Below are 26,917 nucleotides of genomic sequence, written 5' to 3'. Positions count from 1 at the left end.
AAGGCTTTAACACTCATTTCCTTCTTTCAAACTCTTCTTCTTCTGGCCTCTGTAACATCCGGGGAATTTCTGAGACCTCTAGGGTTCATGGCATCTACCACCCCTATGCTCCCTCTGGCTAAACTCGACATGAGAAATTTTCAGTGGTTTCTGAAGTCAGTTTGGCTTCAACATGCTTATCCCATCGAATTTGTAGTTCCTCTTCTACTTTGACTCAAGAAGGAACTTCACAGGTGGATCTAGCAGTTGTCTCTAAGTCCAGGGCTCCCTTTTCATATCCCTCTTCCCTCACAGCAGTTGTTCACAGATGCTTCAGACATGGGATGGGGAACAGCTTTTGTCTCCCTAAAGGTGCAGGGGATGTGGTTGCCTCTTCAACAGAATGAGCACAGCAATGTCAAAAAGATGAGAGCCCTACTGCTGGCTCTTCAGGTTTTTTCATCCTCTTTTCTCCCCAGGACCTCTCAAGGTATTTGCAGACAGTTCCACAGTGATGTGGTATGTAAACAAATGGGGAAACAAGATCTTATTTTCTTTGCCAGTTGGCACTCCTAGTGTGAGATTTTGGTATCCAGTATCAAGTGACTCTTCAGGACGTTTACATTCCCTCAGTTCAAAACATTGTGGCAGACACTCTGAATAGGTCCTTAACTCAATCCCATGAATAGATGTTTCACAGGGATGTGTTCTGGACATTGTCCACCAGTGGGGTATTCCTCAAATGGATATTTTGTCTCCCTTCTGAACAGACAACTTTCACTATTTTGTGCCAGAGTCCCAGGTCCTCTGGTTTTGAAGGTGGACGCCCTATCATTTTCTTGGAAGGGGATGTTTCTTTAAGATGCTCCCAAAATCTTGTTGATGACTCCCTTTTGGCAGAGGCAGCATTGGTTCCCTCCTCTTCTGCATTTAGCCAAGGACAATCATCACAGGTTACCTCACAGGGTGAATCTACTCACACAAGACAAGGGATCTCTCATCCATCCCCACCTGTCCAGTCTTCAACTGACATAATGGTTGTTAGGATTTTGATTCCACAGACATCATTTTTCTGAGTACATGCTTAGGGTCCTGCAGGAAGTGAGGAAATCCTATTCATCCAAATGGAAGAGGGTTTTATTTGGTGTCTTTCTCGTAACTTGGATCCACATTCTGTGGATGTTCCTTTGGTTCTCTCTTATCTGTGTGAATTGCTCAATGCTGGGTTGACTTATTTTTCTGTTAAGGGTCACTTATCAGCTATCTCTGCTTGTCTGCCTTTATTTCCTCCTTTAGCTTCTAGATTTGAAGCTGAACAATTCCTTATAAGGCCTCCCAGGAAGCCTGTTCCTCCTCCCTGGGAGCTTTCATTTTGTTTTGGAAAAATTGACTCAGGATCCTTTTCAGCTTGCAGCTTCAGCTTCCTTGCAGCACTGCTCTTGTAAGACTGCACTTTTGTCAGCCATTACTTCTGCCAAATGCATATCTGAGCTTCAAGCCATTATGGCTTGTCCTTCTTTTTTGGTGTTTCATAAGGACAGGGTGTCCTTGTGTACTAATCCTTCTTTTATGCCCAAGGTGATGAATGAGTTGTCCCTTAATCAGTCTATTCATTTGTGCACTTTTTTCCTTCTCTGAAATCTATCAGTGAGAAGGTGCTGCACACATTGGATGTGCATAGACAACTCAGATTTTATTTGATAAGATTAAGACTATTAAGAAATCTGATCAGTACTTTGTTTCCTTTCATCCTAGGTCCTTAGGATTATTTGTATCCAAGGAAACTATTTCTTCTTGGATTTCTAAAGCTATTTCTTTTTGCTTTCCTTTCATGGTAAGAGCCTTCCTAGTTCAGTTAAGGCTTATTCTACTAGAGATATGGCTTTTTCTGGTGCTTTTTTCGTGGTTTTGGATACTAACTCAGTTATTGAGGCAGCTACATGGACTTCTGTGTATACATTTACCAAGCACTACAAGTTGGTTGGAATCCCCAGAGCTAGAGTTGGTTTTGTTAGGGCCATTTTTCATAGATTCCTAGAGGCTTTGCTGGTCTTTCCTCCTCCCAAGTTTCTTCCTGAGCTTTGGCATTCTCCCTATTGTAATGAATACTGCAGCAGTGAAATATAAGGACATAGTACAGTTGAGTAAAATCTTACCATAATGGTAGATGTCCTTCTCTTCACTGTTGCAGTGTTCACTCTCTCCCTCTGCCCCCTGGTCCATTTCTCTTCTGGATGTACTGATTACGTTTCTATTCCTTGGACTGCTGTTCCTAACGGGGCTCTCAGTTCTGAGGATGGTATGCCCGGACATCACCTTTATGCCATACGCTATGCAAGGAGCATGCGTGTGATGTACAGTATACCTTAAAGCAACGTAAAGGCTTTGGTATACTGGCCAACATCGGGCAGCCCTTGGCAAGGGATCCCTATTGTAATGAATACTGCAACAGTGAATATATCTACCATTATGATAAGATTTTACAGAACTGCACTGTCTTCCAGGAACTGATCCAGCTGTGGGGAACAACTCAGGTAGATCTCTTTGCTTCTAGTCACAGCAATCAGTTGCTGTAATTCTACTCCAGGATCCATGCAAGAAGTCCTGGATAACAAAAGCATTCTGTTTTCCTTGGACAGGAATGTTCCTGTATGGTTTTCTACCCAGTGCACTGATACCCAAGCCCATTCTGAAGATTCAGAAGGGTTCTGCAAAGGTCATTGTGGTAAATCCCTAACCTCTGACCCAGGCAACAGTGTTTTTCTGAAATGGCTCAGGAGAATTACCACAAACTTCCTCACAGTCTGGACCTACTTACACACAGGACAGGGGGTGTTTGATTCATCTCATCTCATAACAGCTTCAGTTGACTGACTGGATAATAAAATTTTTAAATGTTTTAGGCACCTATTTTCTGAGGACATGCAGCTGGTATTAAATGAAGAAAACCTGCTACTAGGAAATCATATATTTGCAAATGGAAAAGATTTTCTAGTTGGTGCCAAGATTAAGAACAAGATTAATGTTTCTCTGTAATTACAATATTTCTGTGAATTATTATCCAATTGTCTTTTTTACTCCTCTGTCAAAGTTCATTATTCAGCCATTTCATCATGTCTGCCCATGGATCCTCCCAATTCTATGCAAAAATGTTTTTGAAGGGGGAGTTACATAACAAGCCTCTTGGAAAACCTGTGGCTCCTCCTTGGTATTTTAATTATATTTTAGAAAAAATAATCCTTCCTTTATGCCTAAAGTGGTATCCAAGTTTATTTGAGCCAAGTTGTCCCTCTCCATGTCTTTTTTCCAGAACCTAAAAACAAGGGAGTAAGGATCCTTCATACTCTGGATATTCACAAAGAATTCAGATATTATGTGGACAGAACAACAAGTTTTAGAATCCTGATCAGTCATTTATTTCTTATGAAGGTAAGAAAAAGAGACAACCTGCATCAAAGCAGACAATCCTCATATGGCTGTCTCAAGCTGTTAACTTTTATTATACCCACCTTAATAAGGCAATTCCAGGCAGGGTCAGTTAACCTGTTACAGTCACATTTTTGCGACTTTTAATGGAGTGATGACTTTACCTGGAAATTTATATCTAACCAATATGCATTTTTAATGTAGGAGTTAATAATATCCTTGAATTCATGACAATATCCAGAACAGACCTAACTGTAAAGATGAGGATGACATCCCGTTCTGATGAAGTATACACATTATTCCATCCATTTTAATGGTAAAGCTTAGGAAAGATGATTTATTTCTGACGGAGCATGGTATTTCTCCTAGATTAAAATTGACAGTATCATGATCTGTAATAATTGCAGAAGCTATAGTTGGGGATAGGAAGTAGGAAGATCTTAGATTCGTAAGTATGGTATCTAAGATATTGCCATATGTATTTAGATTTTGCTGTGTTTGTTCTGAATTGCTTTAATTCACTTAGTCATTCAATATTTGTGCATATTTATTTGATGTTGAATATTTTAGCCATTTGAAGCTTGACTACTTAAAATGCCCCCTAAAGACTGTATTTTCATTGATCAGAAAGCCTCATCTTTTGCAGGGGCATGGTTGATGTACTGTAAAGTCCTGTAAATCATATTTTAGATCACTTATATTAATTATTACATGATCAGTTTCTAGCCCTGAGTTTTTTCTTGGCTTCAGGCTTCATGTGTTCTTTTATAAAGAGTGAGACACCAATGTTCTTCTTGTTTCACTGTTGCAGTCATTACATTTGGGTCGGCCTGATTAACAAAGTCTTGGGTCCTACGTTGGTTGCTGTCCCTTCTTCCATGACATCAGGTCATCAGGGGTATAAAACATGCAGCTGACGTCATTACATCAGTCTTTCTTGCCGTACGGTGCCCGAAGCAGAAGCAGTTCACAAGTGCCGGTCAGCCGACTCCTGAAATTTTCATTTTCGAGTTTCAGAACCGAAGTCTTCAACTTAAAGCTAAGTACCCCGTTGGGGAAACTTTTGCTTGCTTCTTACCGATGTCAGTAAAAGTTAATAATTGCATTACTTGTGGAAAGCAAATACCTCATAAAGATTTTCATTCGTACTGTATTCCTTGCCTAGGCCCTGACCACGACGTACTTTGCTGTCGATTTTGTGCTTTATTTAATCAGCGCACTCTCCGTCGTCGGTACATTTTTGCCTCTAAATATTTCGGTTCTCGGTTTAATTTTCCAGAAATGTCGTCGGTTAGCCATCCGACTACCGGGATTCTGAAAAAAAATGCAAAGATAAAGACATAGACAGGCCGCCAATGTCCAAAACTGCCGCCGACGCTTCTCCTAAACCAGTCTCCAGTTCGCCGGTACTCAGTGAGGTGCTTTTGCAGTCCCTGATACCCGCTACTTCTCATTCGCAGGCCTCTACTGTGACCCATTCAGCGTCCGGTATGCCACGAGATGCTTCACCTATGGAACCCGCAGATGTCTCTACCTTGGATGGGTCCGGAGCCACTGTGCAGGCACCGGCTTCTGAGGGTGTATTCAGGCCTACAGACTTGCATATTAAATTGACACCGCCTTCATTACTAAGGCCTAAATCTTGATCTATATCTAAAAAACCGATGCCCAGGCCACATGTTCAGGCCCCTATGCCTAAAAACAAATGATCAAAATGGCTGAAGATCTAATTACTCTAATCAGGGGTAGTCAACCCCACCCCCTCTAAGGGGCCTAGGGCTGAGCTTGATTATGAATCTTCTGATCAGGATTCTGTTTCTTCTGACTCTTCTAATGATCTGGATTTGTCCATACCTACTTATGAGGATTCCGATGTAGAGGATTCCATTCCCTCTGCCTCCCCTCCCCTCCTGAGGATTTTTCTTTTGGGGAAACTTTATATACTTTAAGGGAGCATTTCCACTGGGAAAGTCAGGAATTTTCTGATTCAAAAAAGAGGCTTAGGGATTTCCTTCTTCTACCTCAGGATAGGCCTTTGGCTATACCTCCTGTACTAGACATTGTTGATGTGTTCTCGGAATCCAGTTTGGTCCCTGATTCCCTGCCTCCGGCTCCTACTAAACCTGACAGATACTACAGGGTTCCTGAGTCCCACAAGTTCCTTTTCAAAAATCCTGTTGCAGATCCAGAAACCATTTCTCAGGGGTCCAAGGGCATTAAGGCTTCTACTGCTAAAAAATCCTACCCCTTCTGATAGAGACTCCAGGGCACTGGATAGATGGGGTAAAAAGGTTTATACTTCTGCACCCTTGGCAATCAAAGCATTAAACTGCCAATTTCATATGTTAAAATATTAACAGCATATTATTGGACTGCTTAAACAGAAAATTATGTTGATTCCTGACTGTGTGGAAAATAAAGATTTACAGGATTTAATGCATTCTGCTGAACAAGTTGGAAAATATACTTTGCAGTGTGGTTTTGAGTCTTTAGAGGCCTTCTGCAGGGCTGCTGTTACTGGGTCTGTGTTTAGAAGGCATGCTTGGCTTAAGGAGCAATCTTTGTCTGATCATGTTAAATCTAAACTGTTGGATGCTCTTTTAAATCAGGACCGCCTGTTTGGCATTAAGACTGAAGAAGTTCTACAAAAGATGGAAGATAAAGCAAAATCTATGCAAACTGTTAAAGATTTTTTTACAAATGCAACCTCCAAGATTTAGTAGGCATTGGCCTACTAAGAATTGGTCCTTTCCAGCCCCTTCTAGATCCTCTCAAGCCATACCCAGACACAGCAAAAACCCCAGGTTTCGGTCCCAGGGGACTCTCAGAACTAAGCATTGGGGGGGGGGGGGCTCCACTTTCAAATCTGGAAAAAACAAGACACCCTCCTATAGTAAACAGTCTCAATGACTTCCTTTTAAAATTACCAAGCGCTTACCTTTTGACCGCCCCTTTGGGGGGAAAGATTGCTCGTCATGCAAAGAGCTGGGAAGTCATAACCCAGGACAAATGGGTTTTAAATATAGTGTCCCAGGGATACAGATTTCATTTCCACACATTGCCAACACCAAACGGGTGGCCAGACCTGCCCCCGAATCAGTGGGCAGAGGCTCAAAAACAAGTACTTTCCCTCTTAAGCATGGGGACTATTCAACTGGTGCCAGAAGAGGAAGAGGGACAAGGTTTCTATTCCAGGCTTTTTCTGGTACCCAGAAAAGACAAATCATGGCATCTGATCCTGGACCTGTCTGCTCTAAGCACCTTTCTGGAGATTCCAAAATTCAAGATGCTGACTCTTCACCAGTTACTTCCTATGCTAGGCAAAGACGCCTGGTTGGCAACTCTAGATTTAAAAGAAGCATACCTGCACATCCCAATCAGGGAATCTTGCAGAAGATACCTACACTTCAAATCAGGCTATTTGCATTATCAGTTCTCTGCACTGCCCTTTGGCTTGTCTACTGCACCCAGGGTATTCACAAAGTGCCTGGCTCCAGTTATTGCATTTTGCAGGCAAAGAAATATTAAAATATATCCATACCTGGACGATTGTCTAATTCAGGCAGAAAACCAGGGCGTACTTTCATCTGGCATTTGTAAAAAGAGTTCTAACTTGTCTGGGGTACACCATAAATGAAAATAAATCACAACTGATACCCTGTCAACAGATTACATTCCTGAGTGCAAGCTTGAATACAACTGCCTAGATGGCTTTCCTCATGCCAGAGAAGCAAAGTCATTTGGTAACTTACTTCAAACAAGTGACCACAAAAACCCTGCTATCTGCAAGACAAATACTGCAAGCCTTGGGGTTCATGGCCTCCTGCATTCTCCTAATTCCATATGCAAGACTGCATATGAGCAAACTACAGTGGTATATAAAAAGACTATGGAGTCAACATTGTCACAGCCTGGAAACAGTGATTCCTATCATACCTTGCCTAGGCCTGGAGTTCCTATGGTTGGCAGAAGCCTGCCACCAAAACAAGGGATTACCATTCACACTACTCCCCGCCACCCAAACTCTAACTACAGATGCATCAGACTATGCATGGGGGGGCTCACCTGGCAGGGAAGTTTATTCAGGGCAACTGGAACCCAAATCAAATGGACCTATGTATCAATCAAAAAGAAATGTTAGTTGGACAGAATGCTTCGACAGCCTTCAAGGACTACATTCTTCCAGGACAATTAATGGTAAAGACAGACAACACCACGGTTATGTGGTACATAAACAAGCAGTGGGGTACACATTCCTACCCCCTCTGCAGACTAGCCATGACATTGTGGAACACAGCCTTGAGCTACCAAGTGAATCTACAAGCTCTATTCCTGCCAGGAAAATTGAATACACTGGCAGACAGACTAAGCAGAAACCTCATGGACCCACACGAGTGGAAACTGGAACCACAGATTTTCAACATGTTGACAAGTGAATGGGGAGCCCAGACATCGATCTATTTGCCTCCCCCCCAGAACTACCAGTTGGACAAGTTTTGCACAAGGACTCCCCACAAACAAGCCTGGAAAGTGGATGCTCTGTCCTTCAGCTGGAACAACCTATCAGTCTACACTTTTACCCCTCTTCCTCTGCTCTCCAAAGTTTTACTAAAAGTCAAACAGGACAAACCAAGGATGATTTTGATTGCTGCAGACTGGCCGCGCCAACACTGGTACCCCCTCCTCCGCAGTGTGTCACAAATATCTCCATGGCACCTGCCTCAGACCCCTTCCCTGTTGTCTCAGCAGGAGAACCAAATTCTGCACCCTCAGCTTCCACCATTGAACCTTGCAGCCTGGCTAATCACTTAAATTCACCCTTATCATCTCTCAGCAGACCTGTGATGGATGTTGTCTTGGAGGCGAGGAGACCTAGTACTAGAAAATCCTATTCTGACAAATGGAAAAGATTCTGTGCCTGGAACCAGTCTTTAGGGATGAGCACAGCAGCGCCCAATTTACCTCAGATTTTGCAATACTTAATTGAGATGCTTCACAAGGGCCTGTCTTTTTCCTCCATTAAAATCCACTCCTCAGCTATTTCAGCTCACTATAACACAGAACCACCCCTCTTCTCTCATCCTCTGCTCAAGCAGTACCTTAGAGGAGCAAAAAAACTTGAGACCACCCAGGAGAGCTCCTACCCCTGCCTGGGACCTTAACTTTGTTTTGGAGAAACTCACTCTACCTCCTTTCGAGCCAGCTGCTACTGCAGACTTAAAATTTCTTTCTTGGAAAACAGCCTTCCTTTTAGCAATCACTTCAGCTAGAAGGATATCTGAATTACAGGCCTTATGGCAGTGGAGCCTTTCATCATCTTTCATGCAGACAGGGTATCTCTCAGGACCAATCCATCCTTCATGCCCAGGGTGGTTTCCAGTGTGGCTCTTAATCAGTCCATTCATTTGCCAACCTTTTTTCCCAATCCACAGGACAAAGGGGAACGGATTCTGCATTCCTTGGATGTGCACAGACAACTAAGATTCTACTTGGACAGGACCAAATCTCGAAGAGAATGTGAACAATTGCTGGTAGCATTTGCTGCAGGGGCAGAGGGGAAGGCTATTTCAAAACAAACCATTTCTAAATAGATAAGCCATTGCATTCATTTCTGCTATAAGCACCATGGAAAACCTATCCCCCGGGAATCAGATCTCACTCCACCAGGGCTGCATCTATTTCTGCAGCCTTTCTCAGAGGTGTCCCTACCAGGGATATCCTAGAAGCTGCTACCTGGAGTTCTGTACATATTTTCACCAAGCATTATCATTTACCAATTTTCTCTAAATCCAGAGCTGGCTTTGCCACTGCTGTCTTGCAGGGCCTTACAGCTGGCCCTAATGCTGTATAAACTCCTCCTCCCAACCATAGCTTTGGGAATCTACCCAAATGTAATGACTGCAACAGTGAAACATAAAGAATATAGTACAGTTGTGTACACTTACCATAAATGTAGATGTTCGAGTAAAATTCACTGTTGCAGTCCTGGTTACCCTCCCTCCAGCCCCCTAGTTTCTTCTGGCTATGCCTCTACTTTCCTTTACTATGCTTAAAAGCCTTTTTGGTGTATTTGCTTTTGGTTGGAGGTATACTTTTGTATTTTTGTGTTTATTTGCTCCCCATTAGGGGGGCACCTGACATCTGGGGCAAGAAAAACTGATGTAATGACGTCGGCTGCATGTTTTATACACCTGACGACCTGCCGTCATGGAAGAAGGGACAGCAACCGACGTAGGACCCAAGACTTTGTTAATCAGGCCGACTGAGGGCAACCTGCCAGCAGATTACCCAAATGTAATGACTGCAACAGTGAATACACTTGAACATCTACATTTATGGTAAGTGTACACAACTGTACTTTACCTATCTTAACATACCTGCAACAGTGAAAGGTGCTATGCTTTCAGATTTGTTATACTGATTTTTTGATCTTTAATCCATGTTTCAGAAATGATGCAAGTATCAGCAGGCTCATGAATGCTTCTGAATGAGTCACATATTTCATTTTGTGAGACTGCTGAGATTTAACAAATGTTTTTACAAAGTCCATGAAGTAAATGTTTTTTTTATGCACAATGGAATCTCCAGTTACTGTGATTTCTGCCGGGGCCAGTCTGGAGCTATAAGAATGGTCCTTGGTTTTTCCTCCCTTATTTTGAGCAGTACCGTAGGTATGAGAGGTAGGGAGGAAAGGCATAGACCGATAGATTGACCCAGGGGAAGGACAGGGAATCCACTTTCCAAGCCATGCAGTGATGCTCCCTGGTGTAGAATTTGCTGAGCTGATGGTTGGTGTGGTAGGCAAAGAGGTCGACCTTTGGGGTTCCCCATTTCTGAGTTATTAGGGTGAAGGTACTTCTGTTTAGTTGCCACTTGTGGGTCTAGAAGATTTCTGCTTAATTGGTCTGCCAGAGAGTTGAGAAAGCCTGGTAGGAATTGTGCTAACAGGTGTAGTTGCATGGCAGAGGCTGTGTGCCAAAGGGTCATGGGCAGCCTGCATAGAGGGTAGGAGTGAGTCCCTCCCTGCTTGTTGATGTACCACATCACAGTGGTGTTGTCTGTTTTGATTAGGAGAGCCCCTGGAGAGAGAAGGGGCTTGAAAACTATCAAGGCGTGCTGTACAGCCATCATCTCTTTTTGATTGATGTGCAGAGGGACTTTCTGTGGGCTCCATTTGCCCTGCATGCACCTGCCAGCCAGGTGTGCACCCCAAGCGTAGTCTAATGCGTCTGTGGTGAGGGTCTGGGTGGTGGGGGGTGGGGTGAAAGGCATTCCCTTGTTGTGGGAGCATGCTGTTGCCCACCAAAGAAAATCTTTTCTGAGGCAAGGAATTACAGGTAGAAGAGATACCAGGCCTTGAGAGTGTTGACACCAAAGGCCCTTTAGGTACCATTGAAGATGTCCTTCATGGATGCATCTGCAGTCATAACAACTGGGTTGTCCTGTCGTCAGGCAGCCCTTCAGTCGGACGGATTCCAAAGTCCGGGTCCGGCTTCGGCTGATGTCGCACTTCACCCGACGTCATCTCTGTTGGTCTTCGGGTATAAAAGCATCAGCCGACGCCATTTTCCTCCGTCTTTCTTGCCGCGTGGCGCCCGAAGCAGAAGCTGTTCACAAGTGCCGGTCGGTCGGATCCAGAGATTACTTCTACCGAATACTACTTCGAAGACTTCTAAAGCTAAGTACCCCGCTGGGGACTCTTTCTTGCCTCAGCCGATGTCAGAAAAAGTTAATAATTGTTTAACCTGTGGGAAACAAATACCTCATAAAGATTTCCACTCTTATTGTCTGCCTTGTTTAGGCCCAGCCCACGACGTAGCAGCCTGTTCGGCCTGTGCCCGTTCAACCGACGACGCTTAGGCGTCGGTCGGAGTTTGCTGAACAGTTTTCGGTTCTGATTTTGCGTACATTATGCCGTCGGATCCTCCGACAACCCAATCTGCCAAAACGCAAAGATAAAGACCGACACTTTCGGTCCGCGGTTTCGGCCGAAACCATGGTTAAGCAAACGCGAGTGTCTCGGTTTCGGCGAAACCGAGAAAACTGATCAAAGTACAGCTGAATCTATCTCTACAACTGAGGCCCCTGCTACCACTCTTGAAGCGGCCTCAGAATTTTTATCCACTAGGGTGGTTGCCACTGACTTATCAGACACCATTCCCTTGGATGTCTCTACCCCAGCACGTGGTGCTGCTAGGCCTCCAGCAGCCATGTCCATTAAGGCCTTCGCCAGGGCTAAAGCAGCAAAGACTACTAAAACAGTGCCTGTTAAACCCCTACAACCAGGCCATCCTCTAGTTCTCAAATGCTTACTCTGGCAGAAGATTTAATTTCATTAATTAGAGGATCTCAATCTCACCCAGACAGGGCCTCTCAGCCCCAGAGAAGAGACCTAGGGCAGAGCCCCCTGAGCCAGTGTCCTCTGATGAGTCTGCCGATGAATCAGACATAACTGATCAGCCAGAGGCTCCTTTCTCCAATTTTGAAGACTCTGATGCTGAAGAATCCATTCCAGCTGCTTCCCCACCAGAAGAATTCTCCTTTGGGGAAACCTTACATGCCATGCGAGAGCAGTTCCAATGGCAGCAACAGGATTTTTCAGACTCCAGAAAAAGACTTAGGACCTTTCTGCACCTTCCACAGCACAGGCCCTTAGCTATACCTCCTGTTCTCTCTGTGGTGGATGATGCTTTTAATAATGTCTGCTCCGCACCAGATTCTTTACCTCCAGCCCCTGCCAAACCAGACAGATTTTACAGGGTGCCAGACACTCATCACCACCTTTACAAGGCCCCACTTGCAGACCCCGAAACTATATCCCAGGGTCCCAAGGCAGTAGCCGCGACCATAGCAAAAAACCCTATTCCTTCAGAAAGGGAAGCAAGGTCATTAGACAGATGGGGCAAAAAGGTCTACACTTCAGCTACTCTTTCAGCTAGAGCTTTAAATTGTCAGTTTCACATGATACAATACCAAGAGTTTATGCTTGATCAGTTAACTAAAAAACTAACCACTGATGAATCTATTGATAAGAAATATGTATTAGAAATGGTAAATAACATACAACAGGTTAGTAACCATTCCTTAAAATGTGGCTATGATGCACTGGAGGCTTCATTTAGATCAGCCATGACTGGCACAGTGATAAGAAGGCATGCATGGCTAAAGGAGCAAGCTCTACCGGATCATGTTAAAGCTAAGTTGCTAGATGCTCCTATGGATAAGACAAGTTTGTTTGGTACACCTGCCCAGCAGGTTATGAAGAAAATGGAAGAAAAGGCAAAATCTGTTCAAACGGGTAAAGATTTCTTGCAGGTTCAGCCCCCAAGGTTTAGCAGGAACTGGCCTGCTAAAAATTGGTCCTTTCCTGACTCCACAAGATCTCAAAGGGGCAGGAATAGACGTTCCAGAGGCAGAAACCAATCCAGGGGAGGTGCCTACAGAGGACGACAGTGGCAAGGTAACAACAGAGGCACAGACACAACCTCTGCCACTACATCAACTCAACCACAGTGACTTAATCCTAAATCCGCCTACCAGGGAACAAATAGCAGCTCCTCTAGGCGGAAAATTAACCTTATTTTCAAAGAACTGGCACTATATAACAAAAGACAAGTGGATTTTACAAACCATAGATCAAGGTTACCGGTTCCACTTCCACACTTTACCAGTCAAAGAGGAATGCCAAATCTACCTCCAAATCAAAAAACAGAGGCTCTACAACAGATAATGCAGTTAGCAAACATGAGAGCTGTGGAAAAAGTGCCAACAGCAGAGCAAGGAAAAGGGGTTCTACTCCAGACTATTCCTAGTTCCAAGAAAGGAAAAAAGTTGGAGACCAATTCTCGACCTGTCCGCCTTAAATACATACATCATTGTCCCAAAATTCAAAATGCTGACCCTACAGCAACTTCTTCCCATGCTGGGCAAGGAGTGTTGGCTGGTAACTCTAGATCTCAAGGAGGCATACCTGCACGTCCCCATTCGACCAATCTGCAGAAGATACCTCAGATTTCTTGCAGGATCAGAGCACTATCAATTCTCAGCATTGCCCTTTGGCTTATCTACTGCGCCCAGAGTATTCACAAAATGCCTGGCATCAGTAATCGCCCATTGCAGACTACAGGGAATTCAAATTTACCCATACCTAGACGACTGCCTGCTACAAGGGGACAACAAAAGCAAGCTGACAACAGATTTACAAAGGGTCATTTACTTGCTGCAAGCACTGGGATACACAGTCAATCTACAAAAGTCAAGGCTGATACCATCCCAAACAAGGATATTCTTGGGCGCGGAATTGGACACAGTAAAACAGATGGCATTCCTAACTACAGAAAAACAAAAAGAACTCCCTCTTTACTTCTTGGCACTAACAAAACTGAACAAGTTAACAGCAAGAAAAGTACTGCAGGCCTTGGGCTTCATGGCATCATGCATAATCTTGGTTCCATTTGCCAGACTACATATGAGAAAACTACAGTGGTACCTAAAGAATTTATGGTCCCAACACAGACACAGCCTAGAAACAGAAATCCCATTAATTCCATGCTTAAAACAGGAGTTCCTATGGTGGGCTCAGGCATGCCAGTCAAACCCAGGGCTACCCTTTCGCAGATGTCAAGCAAGCCAGACCATCACAACAGACGCTTCAGACCTAGGATGGGGGGCCCACATGCTGGACAAATGCATGCAAGGATTGTGGACACAGGATCAACTTCACCTGCACATCAACCTAAAAGAAATGCTGGCAGTAAAACTGGCAATCCAAAAGTTCAGACCATTTCTCAAAGAGGGCCAGTTGATGATAAGGACAGACAACACCACAGTCATGTGGTACATCAACAAACAGGGAGGCACTCATTCATACCCTCTATGCAGAATGACTTTGGAGCTGTGGACCCTGGCACTCAGCTACAACATCCAGTTACAGGCAATATTTGTACCGGGAAAGGAGAATACTCTAGCAGACATATTAAGCAGAACCACATCGGATGCCCACGAATGGAAGCTGTACCCGGACATCTTCAAGACCATCTCAAAGAAATGGGGAATGCCTCAGGTAGATCTATTTGCATCACCTACCAATCACCAGCTCAAAAAATTCTGCACAAGGACATTCCACCCACTAGCATGGAAAGTGGATTCGCTCTCCTTCAGCTGGAAAGGCCTAACAGCATATGCATTCCCACCTCTTCCCTTGATACACAAGGTATTACTAAAAATCAAGGAAGAACGTCCAAGGATAATCCTGATAGCTCCAAACTGGCCAAGACAACACTGGTACCCACTGCTGAGGAGCATGTCTCGGAACAATATGTGGCCAATACCCTGATGCCTTTGATGTTAACTCAGAACAACTACAGCATCATACATCCAAACCTAAAACGTTGCAACTGACTGCATGGAACATCACATAGCAGCAGCTAATCCAGAACTTTCCCAAAGAGTTAGAGACATTATTCTTGAAGCACGCAGACCTTCAACAAGAAGAAACTATGCTGGAAAATGGAAAAGGTTTGTCATTTGGAGTACGAAAGAGGAAAAGATGTGTCAAACATAGATATGCCTAACATTCTGGAGTACCTAGCGAACTTCTTCATTCAGGCCTGTCCTACTCCTCCATCAAGATACATGCATCAGCTATTTCAGCAGAATACAGCTTTGATCCACCTGTTTTTCTCACCCTTTGCTCAGGCAGTTCCTCAGAGGAATCAAGAATGTAAAACCTCCAAGGAAACCACCATTACCAGCTTGGGACCTAAACTTTGTGCTAGAAAAATTGACACTATCACCCTTTGAACCAGCAGCAACAGCAGACCTACAACACCTGTCATGGAAAACTGCTTTCCTACTGGCAATTACTTCAGCAAGGAGGGTTTCAGAACTACAGGCCTTAATGGCAGTGCAACCCTTCCTAATCTTCCACCAAGATAGAGTGTCTATGAGAACTAATCCTACATTTATGCCTAAGGTGGTATCCAGAGTGACTTTAAACCAGGCAATCCACCTACCTACCTTCTTTCCCAACCCACAAAACAGAGGGGAAAGAATATTGCATACCTTGGATGTACATAGACAGCTACGCTACTATTTGGACAGAACTAAAAGTAGCAGAAAGACTGACCAACTTTTGTAGCCTATGCAACAGGAAGGGAAGGAAAAGCTATTTCCAAACAGACAATCTCCAAATGGATAGGAAATTGCATACGATTCTGTTACTCCTTCCATGGAAAACCAATTCCACAGAACATAAGACCTCATTCTACAAGGGCAACAGCCACTACCACAGCCTTCTTACGAGGAGTGGCAACCAAAGACATTATTGAGGCGGCTACTTGGACCTCCGTGCATACATTTGCCAAGCATTATAATTTGCCTCTATATTCCAGATCCCGAGCAGGGTTTGCCACTGCTGTACTGCAAGGGATCCTAAACACACCATAATCTAGTTTTATCCTCCTCCCCTTGTTGGCTATGGTATTCTACCCAGTTGTTATGACTGCAGATGCATCCATGAAGGACATAGTACAGTTTTGTACCTACCATAAATGTAGATGTCCAAACTGGATAGCATCTGCAGTCAGGATTACCCTCCCTCCTTCCCCTCTGTGGTACTCCTAGGGTGTTTACCCTCCTAATAGCTAGCTAGTGGGGGGGAGTCTCTTATGGTGTATTTGTTTGTATATATGTACATACATGCTTACTTTTGGTGTTTTCCTTCTATCCTTTTGGAAACATTGGCATTTATCCAAATTTTAGCCTTCCATGAGGGCAACTGGCATCTGGGGCAAGAAACACTGAGGAAAATGGCGTCGGCTGATGCTTTTATACCCGAAGACCAACAGAGATGACGTCGGGTGAAGTGCGACATCAGCCGAAGCCGGACCCGGACTTTGGAATCCGGCCGACTGAAGGGCTGCCTGACGACAGGACAACCCAGTTGTTATGACTGCAGATGCTATCCAGTTCGGACATCTACATTTATGGTAGGTACAAAACTGTACTTTTCCTCATATGCAGTCTGGCATATGGGATGAGTAGTATGCAAGATGCCATGAACCCCAGAGCTTGCAGGATCTTCCTTGCAGTTAGCTGTGGCCTGGTGGCTAGTTGAGAGAAGCAGGCTGTCAGGAAAATTAGTTTTTCTGGAGTAAGGTATGCCATCTGGGATGCTGTGTCCACACTTGCTCCCAGGAAGATTATCCTTTAGGTGGGTACCTGTTTGGATTTCTTTTCATTGATCGTGTACCCTATGGAGATTAGTAGGGTCTTTACAAAGGCCAGGTGCTTGAGCAGCTTTTCCTGGCTGTCTGCCTGAATAAGGCAGTCGTCTAGGTATGGGTAAATCTGAATATTTCATTGTCTGCAAAAGGCACTGGCCAGAGCCAGACATTTTGTGAAAACTCTGGGAGTAGTAGATAAGCCAAAGGGAAGTACAGAGAACTGAAAGTGTTGAGATCCTGCCCTGAAGCAGAGATATTTCCTGCATGATTGCTTGATAGGAATCTGGAGGTAAGCCTCTTTTAGATCCAGGGTGGCTAGCCAAGTGTCCTTGGAGAGCATGGATAGCAGCTGTTGGAGGGTGAGCATTTTGAATTTTGGGATCACCAGGAATGTGTTTAGAATGGATAGATTGAGGATGGGGCACCAGAAAAAGTCTACAGTAGAAACCTTGGCCTGTCTGTTCCGCAGGAACGTGCTCTACTGCCCTCATAGAGAGCGGGGAAATGATTTGCTTTTGAGCCTCTGCCCACTTATTTGGTGGTAGATCGGGGTTGGAAGGGTGTGGAAGAAAAGTTTGTATCCCTGAGACACAATGTTCAGAACTCAGTGGTCCTTGGTAATGGAGGCCCAGGTGCTTGAGTGAAAGGAGAGTTTTCCTCCTAGGGGTAAGTGACGGTGGGCAGAGGGAGGGGGTGGAGGAGGTGAGTCATTGTGAGTTCTTACCATAAGGGGATAGCTTAGGACTCCCTGATTTAGAAGTGGAGGTAGTCCATTGCTTAGATCTCTGCATTCCCTGAGGCTGCTGTCTGGGGGGTCTTCTTCCACGAGGCCTAGCCTGGGCCGGGTTACTGGAAGCAGGAAAGGACCAGTGTTTGGAGGGACAATGCCTGCTGAACCTGTTTGCATAGATTTTGCTTTTTCTTCCATCTTTTTTAAGACCTATTCTGCCTTAGTGCCAAATAAATTATCTTTGTGCAAGGGGGCATCCAACAATTTTACATGGTCTGGCAGGGGCTATTCCTTAAGCCATGCATGCCTTCTAATGACAGATCCAGTGACTGCTGCCCTGCAAGAAGCTTCTAGGGCATCAAAACCACAGTGCAAGGTGTGTTTAGTTACTTGACTTGCAGAATGCATTAACTCTTGTAAATCTTTAGATTCTGCCCAAGCAGGAAAGGAAGACATTTTTTGTTTAAGGAGTTCCATGGTTTGTTGCTGAAATTTCAGCATATGGAACTGACAATTTAGTGCCCTGATAGCAAGAGTAGCTGAGGTGTATACTTTTTCACCCCATCTGTCCAATGCTTAGGAATCCCTGTCTGAGGGGGTGGGATTCTTAGCAGAGGTTGCTTTAATCCCGTTTGGCCCTTGAGAAATGAAATCAGGGTCAGCTGTAGGATTTTTAAAAAGATATATGAGTGACAGGGACTCTATAGTACCTGTCTGCTTTTCTGGGAGCAGGAGGAAGGGTGTCAGGAGTCAAGCTGTATTAGAGGAAAACATCCTTCACAACATCCAGGACTGGGGGATGACCAAGGGTCTGTGTTGTGGAAGATCTAGGAATTCCCTGAGTCTCTTTTTAAACTGAGGGTAGTCCTGACTCTCTCATTGGAAATGCTCCCTTAAAGTATGCAGGGTTTCCCCAAAGGAAAAATCCTCTGGAGGAGAGGCTGAAGGACTGGAATCCTCTGCATCAGAATTCTCATAAGTCATGCAAGGCTATGCAATGTATCATCATGGAACTTATAAACAGTGACATTGGTAATCTCCAAACTCTGGACCCCACCCAGCTCTTTGTAAAAGGCAGATAATATCTCCTAATCCTGACAGACTTCTTTGAAGCGGTCACCAAAGTCGTAGATGAGGGTAAGGTGGTTCACACAGCCTATCTAGATCTCTCCAAGGCTTTCAACACCATCTCCCACTCTGGAATTATAGATAAACTCACTAAACTAGGTATAAATCCCTATGTCACAAGATGGGTTGCCAACTGGCTCACTGACAGAACTCACACTGTGAAAGTCGCAGACTCCAAATCTGACTTCAGACCAGTGACAAGTGGAGTACCACAGGGTTCAGTCCTGGGTCCTCTCCTGTTTGGTATATACTTCTCTGAAGTACAGGCTAACACAGAAGGTCTTTGGCTAACGATGTTCGCAGATGACTGCAAACTAGGAGCCATAATCAAAACTCCTAACGATGTGGACATCCTACAAAAGGGCCTCACTGAGACAGATGCCTGGTGTCAAAGTCATGGCCTCAAGCTCAATGCCAAAAAGTGCATTGTCATCCCTTTTGGTAAAAACTCTGTATCCATGAACTACCACATAGGCGGTAGTCTACTTAACATCGAAAGTGTGATGAGACCTTGGGACACAGGTGGAGAGTAGTCTCTCCTTTGATAATCACATCGCCACAGTAGTCAGGAAATCCTTCTACGTGGCACACCTCATCACAAAAGGTTTCTTATCCGGGAAAAAAAAGGTCATTGTTCCCCTCTACTCATCACTCATTAGACCCATTATAGAATACAACGCCCCTTTTGGTATGTACCTCACAAGACACCAACAACAACTGGAAAGGCTGCAGAAATATCTCACAAAGAGGATTACCGGCCTCAAACAGATGCCCTATGCAGACCATCTCAAAAAACTCCAGCTTTACAACGTCGTATATCGCCTATTCAGAGGCGATCTCTGCCTAACATACAAAGCTATGTCAAACCCAGAGCTGTTGGAAATGCTCCACTTAAAGAAATCCCAATCCCTCCGAGCTACACGCTCTAGGGACCTAAACCTTGTCACCACAATAAACAGAACATGCTGGAGGGATAGATTCCTTTCCCAGAGACTTCCCATACTCTGGAACAAACTACCTATCTGTATCAAACAAAGCTCTTCATTAGCACTCTTCAAGAAAAATCTTGATGATTGGATGGGCGATAGGAAATTCACCTCGGGGATTACTTCTGTGGCTCTGCTCGACAGGGGCCCAGGAAAATAATTTTCTTGGGTGGCAAAAGCCAGGGTACCTTTCTGGATAGGCTTATATAGGCCCTAGGGCCAATAGCCTAGTACGTACCTATGAACCTATGAGAGCGGTTGCATGTCTTCATATTCAAATGCATCAGATTCATCTGACTCGTACTCTTATTCAGACAAAACTACAGGGGACAGATCTCTTTTCCTTTTGGAGGGGGTAGCTTGGCTTCCCCTGATCAGCATGATAAGGTCTTCTGCCATTTTAAGCATTTGAGACTGAGGCAAGGTAGCAGGCGCCTGAGAGTGGGTTGTCGGTTTCTTGGGTGTGGTTCATACCCTGGGCCTAAGAAACTCTGTAGTTTTAGAAAGAAGACATCGGTTTGTGTCGAGATTCAGTAGTGTGAATTAATTCCTCGGAAGCCGGTGCCTGCTCAGCGGCTCTGAACCCATCCAAGGTAGAGACAACCACAGGATCCTTAGTCGAAGAAGAGTTTTGCAGCATACCGGACTCCGAAAGGGTCTCAGTATCGGTCTGCGAATCAACAGAAGCGGGCATCAGGGGCTGCGAAAGCACCTCACTGAGTACTGGAGAACTCACGACTAGCTTAACGGAAGTGTCGTCAGTAGGGTTGGACCTGTGTGGTCTGTCTCTGTCTTTATCTTTATGTGTTTTAGGAAGATCAGCTGTCGGATGGCTTGCTGAAGCCATATTGGAATTTGAGGACTGTAAACGAAAAAAAACTGGCTACAATAAGGGCTCGATGATGGATAGTTCTGGTGTTGAACAAAGCATAAATTGACAACAAGGGACGTCGTGGTCTGGGCCTAAACAAGTGATGCAGTAAGAGTTGAAGTCTCGGTGTGGTATTTGCTTTCCACAGGCGAGATAATTATTAACTTTTTCTGACATCAGTTAGTGCAAGAAAAAAGGATCTCCAATGGGGTACTTAGCTTTAGAAGACTTCAACTTCAGTTCGGTAGACGAAACTCAGATAGTGGCCGACCAGCACTCGTGCAAATCCTTCTGATGTAAGACTGATGTAATGGCGTTGGCTGCCTTACTTTATACTACTGACGACCTGACGTCAGTTCTCAAGCGACAGCAACTGACGCAGAAATACTAAGTCTCTGGTATTCGGGCCGGCCGAGGGCTACCCTGGCAGGTATAACCCAAATATGATGACTGCAACAGTGAATACACTCGAACATCTACATTTATGGTAAGTGTACACAGCTGTACTTTGTGAGGTACCAGACTGTAATGTTTGCTATATGGAGATTAAACTCTGTCCACTGCCATGGTATGCTGATTCTTTACATTTAATATACTGTTTTTAAAGGGGTTCTGCATAAGTTTGTTTGCTGGAAGAGGTTCTGGTTTCATTGGTCTTATGGCTTCTTGAGATGCAGCTGAAAGTATAGTCTTTAGAATGTCAGCATATGTAGTACATTAGGTGTGTGTCTGAGGGAGAGTGGAAGCACATCCATGTGTGTGCTGACAGGGTAGGGCTGCTTGTGAGAGTTTAGCTACTTAACACCTGTCATGGATGTCTAAGGCCATGTCAAAAAAGAATGCATTTTCTGGGAGCATCAGGCAATTCGTAGACAGTATGAGACAACTATTGTCAATCAAGTGACTGGGAGTTAGTTCACAATGTGCCCCCATATCTAGTCTAAAGTAAGATTCTTCCTTTATAAAATATAATTTTCATAAATTTGTACTCCGTCAAAACCTAATTTCTTTGCTGTTAAATGAACACCAGAGTCTTAAATAAGGTTTCATTTTAAGCATATACTTTATTTTATGTATTTATTTACATCTGCCTCACTAGAAAGAGCAATTGAAATGAGTGCATTTCACTAATAAACTTTGCTACCCTCCAAGGAAAGTCAAGGAATATGCGTTGGAGCGTGGAAATATTATACAGTTATATTGTCCTTCTGCAGTCCTTCTGTTTGTGTTATGGTTCTGCCCACAACTCGGCCTAAGGTTTCCTATTTTCTGGAAGATTATATAAGGGATTGCATGTGCCAGTTTCCCAGTGACAAAATAAGTAACATCATTGGGCACAAAACTGATTCTGGCCATGGTGATGGGTAACTGCATGAATGCTTCCATACTTTTGGTTCCTCATTCAAAATGTAACCTACTCAACAGCCGTCATATTTACTTAGTTTCCTGAGATGCATGTCTGGGTTTCATGCATTTCTTATACCATCTTCTGTGAAGGATGAACTGCTACACTTTCTAAATTTTTGTCCAGGGTTATTTTGTGGTTCAGCTTTTCATGTAAAATTATCTGCTGAGCTAGTTGTAAGCATATGCAATGCATGTGTTCATTGCATTAGTTCATTAGTTAGTGTCAACAGTAGAAAATCTATGGCAAAAATTCACCAAAGCTATGAGTATACGGAAAAGGTCCCGTTCGTACCTACCAGTTTATGGGATTTTATTGACCATATAGCTGAGTCGTCACAGGGTTTGATGTCAGTAACTGTTAAATCTACAACCAGAGGTGCTTCATAATTTGCAAATTGCTTTTGAATTGTGTTGTTACCAATACAGAGGCATAATTGCACTTGTCAGATTTTAGTCTTTTGTCATTGCTACGTTAGAACTGTTTTATTTTAATATGCTTGATTTATTGGAAGGGATTATTCATCTTTGCACTTCCTTATTTTTTTAGGAAATTCTTGATATGTGGAGCATCCTATTGATCATATTATATTGCAATGTCTTCTTAAACATTTTTCAATTATGGCGTTACAGGGCCTCTAAATGGCAGTTTTCATTTAGTCCAACACTTCAACAAATATTGTAATTATTCTCACCATTCTTTGCATAGAGTATTGTTCTTCCATGCGTTGCACATGTATACAAAACTAAATGCAGTTTTAATGAAAGGAAGAGACGAGTAGTTCATTAATAGTAGCTTGTAACACAACTGTAGAATGCTGATGTCTGCATGCTTCATTGCATAATTCATCTTTTTAGCCAACTTTGATTTCTCTTTGATTTCTTCTGATGTGCTAGAGGCTCATCCTTAAAACTATGGTTAATTTCAAAGGTTAACTGATGGTGAGATGGGCATATTTATTTATCTAGATCTGTTAATCCCAATAGATTGGATGCATGTTCTATGATTCTGTAGTCTAGAGATGAATTTGAATGTGTGCCTTGATGTTTTTATTTTCAGGTTTTGACTTTAATAGATTTAGAGGGCTTGACTGGGGAACAGCCGTTCTTAAAGCAAATGGAAATAGGAACAGACTTCACAGTAGGTAGTAACTGACATCTATTGTTATCTGAATGTGCAGTTTTTTCAGATGACATTTTCTTCAGGTATGGAATCAGTTAGTAAATGAACAGAAGCATAATTTAAGGAGCTGATGATGATAAATTGAGCAAAAATGGAACAGGCAACCAAATAGTTTTGAATTCAGTAATTAACCCCATAAGTAATGACAAATGGAGTGAAAACATTTTGTTAAACCCAGTGATTCTGTCCTGTCATCTTTTGTTATATCCACATATGCTTTACAAAAGGTAGCCATAGTGCAAATGCATTCAGCAGTCAGGTGATATATTTATCTTATAAATGCAATAAAGTGCTTAGTGTGTATGGCAATAGAACATCAAGCAGGGATACATATATGAGATAAATGATTAGAATTACCAGTGAACAGTACAAGGAAATTGTAAATGGCTTCAATTTATTAACACAGTAAGGGGAAAACATAATCATGGTTTTCTAGGTGATGTATAAAGCTAAGACTAAATATTTATACATCTTGTAGTAGTAGTGTTGTCTCTAGGCCATGGTAATGTTTGTCTGATCTGCATTAGAGATCAGCATCCTTCTCCAGAAGAAGTTTGAAAAATATAATGGCATCACAGCGTATGTCATCTGCATCATCTTTATGTATCTTACATGGTATGTATTATCAAAGTCACAGGTATAGTCAAGGGAGTTTTTCTGCTGCAGGCTTATCTGCTTTTATTGCTTAATGCAAACACGTTATAAAATTATTACATGATATTGCATAACACTATACCAAACAATGATACTTCAGTAAAAGACTGTGGCTGAAAATCATGAATAGTTTACACCTTGTGCAATCCCTATATCAGGGGCATTATAGTTCACAAATACCTCATCACTGCTATCAAATATGCTGTTACGTATATGCAGTGAGTAAAGTTATGCAGTTAACAGACACCTCCATTTTAGTGAAGGGTGTGGCAGAGTACTTCCTAAAATCATTGAATACAGCCCCTCCTTCATTACTCTGTTAGAAGAGAATATGCACTACAGCTTTCTTACTAGTGCACAGATCTCCACCTGATGCATGCAACAACCACCCATTGCCATGTCCTGACCTTGATCAAAGCTCTTCACACATCCTTCCTGCTAGTGAGCATAAACTTCAGTCATCATCCCCCTCCCAAAGATTAGCAGTTATGGAAACATGCCTGCCTTCCACTTTGCCATTCAGTAGGCGTAGTTGTTTTTCTTTGCCCTTAGTGTGGTGTATTTGACCAGATTCTGCTGATGACTTTCCAGTTTCCTTCAAGTAGTTCAATTCTAGGGATACCTTCACTCTTAGCCTGTGAGTATTTAGTATCCCATTTCCTGCCTCTCCTCTAAATAATGATGTTCTCTGCTAGAGTACAAGCATCTGCCTGCTCCCTTTCCACCATCCCATAACTGGTGTCTGCAACCTTCATCTGTGGTGTCATGCCAGGAGGTGCACCATCCATATATAGCTACCCTTCTTTTGCTGATTGGTGCATCCCCTACTTATAAAACTCACTGTTGTTCTGCTCCAGCATTGGTCCCATCATCCTTGCCTTTCTCATTCTGCCCCCTCATTTTCTGCCAAGCCTATGTCACAGTTCACCTTGCAGTAGCAAAACAAGCTGATCCGCTGTTTTTGTTTTATTTTCTACCAGTTGCCTCAAAATGTAAATGACACTGGAATTTTCATACACATTTTACTGAAAGGTAAGTTAACTGTGTCCAGTCAACTTTCCACATTGTAGTGACAAATACAACTGATGTATATTTTTCTTTGGTTGCAAATGTCACTCTGGAGCAAATAAAAATATTGCATTTATTTTCTTCAGTTCCTGCAGTACCTACTTCAGGAGAAAAGACAGGAAAAGGGGTACTGAGAGCCAAGTTCTACACTGAGTTGTGGTTTATAATACTTATGGCTGTTCTTGGACTGGTCTTATTCGCCATCTTTCTGACTGTGCTGCTACGGAGAAAACTGAACAAACCTTTCGAAAGGGAAAGGCCACCATTAGTACCACTCCAGAAAAGAACATCACCAATGAGTGTCTATCCACCTAGTGAAACCTACATGGTGAGTTATTCTGATAGAAGTACTACTTGTCTGATGGTGATTATTTATTCAATTGTTACCTAGTCTATATAAATGGATTCAACATTTTTGTTGTACTGTAGTGGTATTTTTTCAAGCCAGAAATGAGATATTTTTTTGTTCAACTGTAGAAGTATTTGTCAGGCTAGAAATGAGAAATAGAATAAAGAGTCCTTGTTGTGCATGGTTTATTTTTCAGCCATTGTAACACCCATAGCAAAAAAATAAGTAAATAAATAAAAAAACTTTGCTAGCTGTGCATCAGTCTGCTTTCTCTCATTGAGAAACTACTTTCATCAGAAACATGTCAGTAATGGTCATAAAAGGGAAAGGCAACTTTATCACTCATTTCTTTTCCTCCATATGCTGGATTTTGATCACTTCATTTACTCAGTTTCACCTAGTGTGGAAAGTGATTTGTTTTTTCTCAAAAATCACATTTTTATATGTTGACATCTTCATTGGATCAATTTCTCATTCTTTAATTTTTAGAGTTTTATTTGTCAAGGTTTCACTGTTTTTCTTCTTTTGAATTTGTGTCTATTGAACAAGAGAGCCTTCAAGAAGACAGAGTCATAATTCCATTCCTGTAGGAATGACTTGGCTTGCCACCCCTTCGTTTTTTTTCCGGACTATCAGGAAATCAAACTGATTCTCCGGTAGTCCGGAAAACACTGTACAAACTCCAGTATTCTGTTTCAAAAAGGAAACAGACTATCGGAGTTTGTAAATCGGCTGATTTACTATGCTTTTCTTACAGAAAAGCATAGCAAATCAGCCAAAAGCAGGCGGCAGGAGCGAAAAAAGAGGGCGTTCCCGTTGATCAGCTGATTTACTATGCTTTTTTTTACAGAAAAGCACAGCAAATCAGCCAAAAGCAGGTGGCGGGAACGAAAAAAGAGGGCGTTCTCATTGAGTGATGCTGTCGTGACATCACAAAATAGGCGGTATGTTGGCGGGAGAGGGGGTGGGGCGGGCGGGGTTACTGGTGACACGAGGGGCGTGGCGTGACTCCGGTTTTAGCTGTGAACGAAGGTGGCAACCCTAGGAATGACAGAAAATTACTTCTTTAATAAACTTTGTACTGGTGCTTTTCATTGTTTCAGTATTGCAGGTTATTTCTGTGGAGAATTTCTGATGGCATTTCTTAAAGTTCTAACACTGTTCTTATGCACTCATTGTTAGTTATGGAAGGGGATTCTTTCATAATCTTCCACAATGTTTTATCTTTTTTTTTCTTTTTCTAGATAAGTTCAGTCCACTTTTAATCTACTGTGAGGGAAAAGTCCTGATACTAGAAAGTACTATTTTAGAAAAAAGGATGTGAGACTTTTCTAGCTCAGCCAACTTTGAGTAAAACATTTGACAGTAAACACAGAGCAACTGGAAACATTCCAATGACATCACCTGTAGATCAGCTGACTCTGAGACAGTCTGCATTTAGAATCTCCTGCATAAACATGTGCAGTTAGAAATGTAAAAGAACACTGTTCAGCTCTTTAAACATCCTGTACAGAGTATTAATCAACATGTAAGAACTTATTTACAATATCATAGCTAGCCATGGTGGCATATAATGCACAGGTTAGTCTGAAATTATGTACAAATCTTCAGCCAGACATGCTAGCACAGATAAGTGTCTAATTTCTCCACACTTTGGATCACTGAGAAAAATACATCTCAAGACATATTGGGTGAATTAAGGTCCCTCAAAACACAGTAGTCTCACCAGTATTTGAATTGTGAATCTGAAAATAAATTAACCTCTTCTGTCACCATCTTAAATTAAAAAAAGGCAAAACAATCTCACTACTACCTCTACAATCTGCATTTGACTGTTGGTCATTATAACATTTCAGCAGTTGGAGCATTACATGTTGCTTTAAGACAGTTTTTAATATACATCAATATCCTGC

General features: G+C 42.8%; 1 protein-coding gene across 3 annotated transcripts in view; it reads left to right on the top strand.

Annotated features, from left to right (window-relative positions):
- The window catches only part of USH2A (usherin), a 625,599-nt gene that overhangs the window by 323,861 nt on the left and 274,821 nt on the right, over positions 1-26,917 (top strand). For all 3 annotated transcript variants that reach the window (XM_044061333.1, XM_044061354.1, XM_044061343.1), the window contains one exon: positions 24,742-24,983. In XM_044061333.1, coding sequence (XP_043917268.1) covers positions 24,742-24,983 — 242 coding nt within the window. The remainder of the gene's footprint in view (positions 1-24,741; positions 24,984-26,917) is intronic.

Source organism: Protopterus annectens, chromosome 1.part0 (assembly GCF_019279795.1).
Source record: "Protopterus annectens isolate FY-2018-M chromosome 1.part0, PAN1.0, whole genome shotgun sequence".
Classification (NCBI taxonomy): domain Eukaryota; kingdom Metazoa; phylum Chordata; order Ceratodontiformes; family Protopteridae; genus Protopterus; species Protopterus annectens.
The sequence above is the reverse complement of the archived record's forward strand: the minus strand, read 5'-3'. Positions and strand labels throughout refer to the sequence as shown.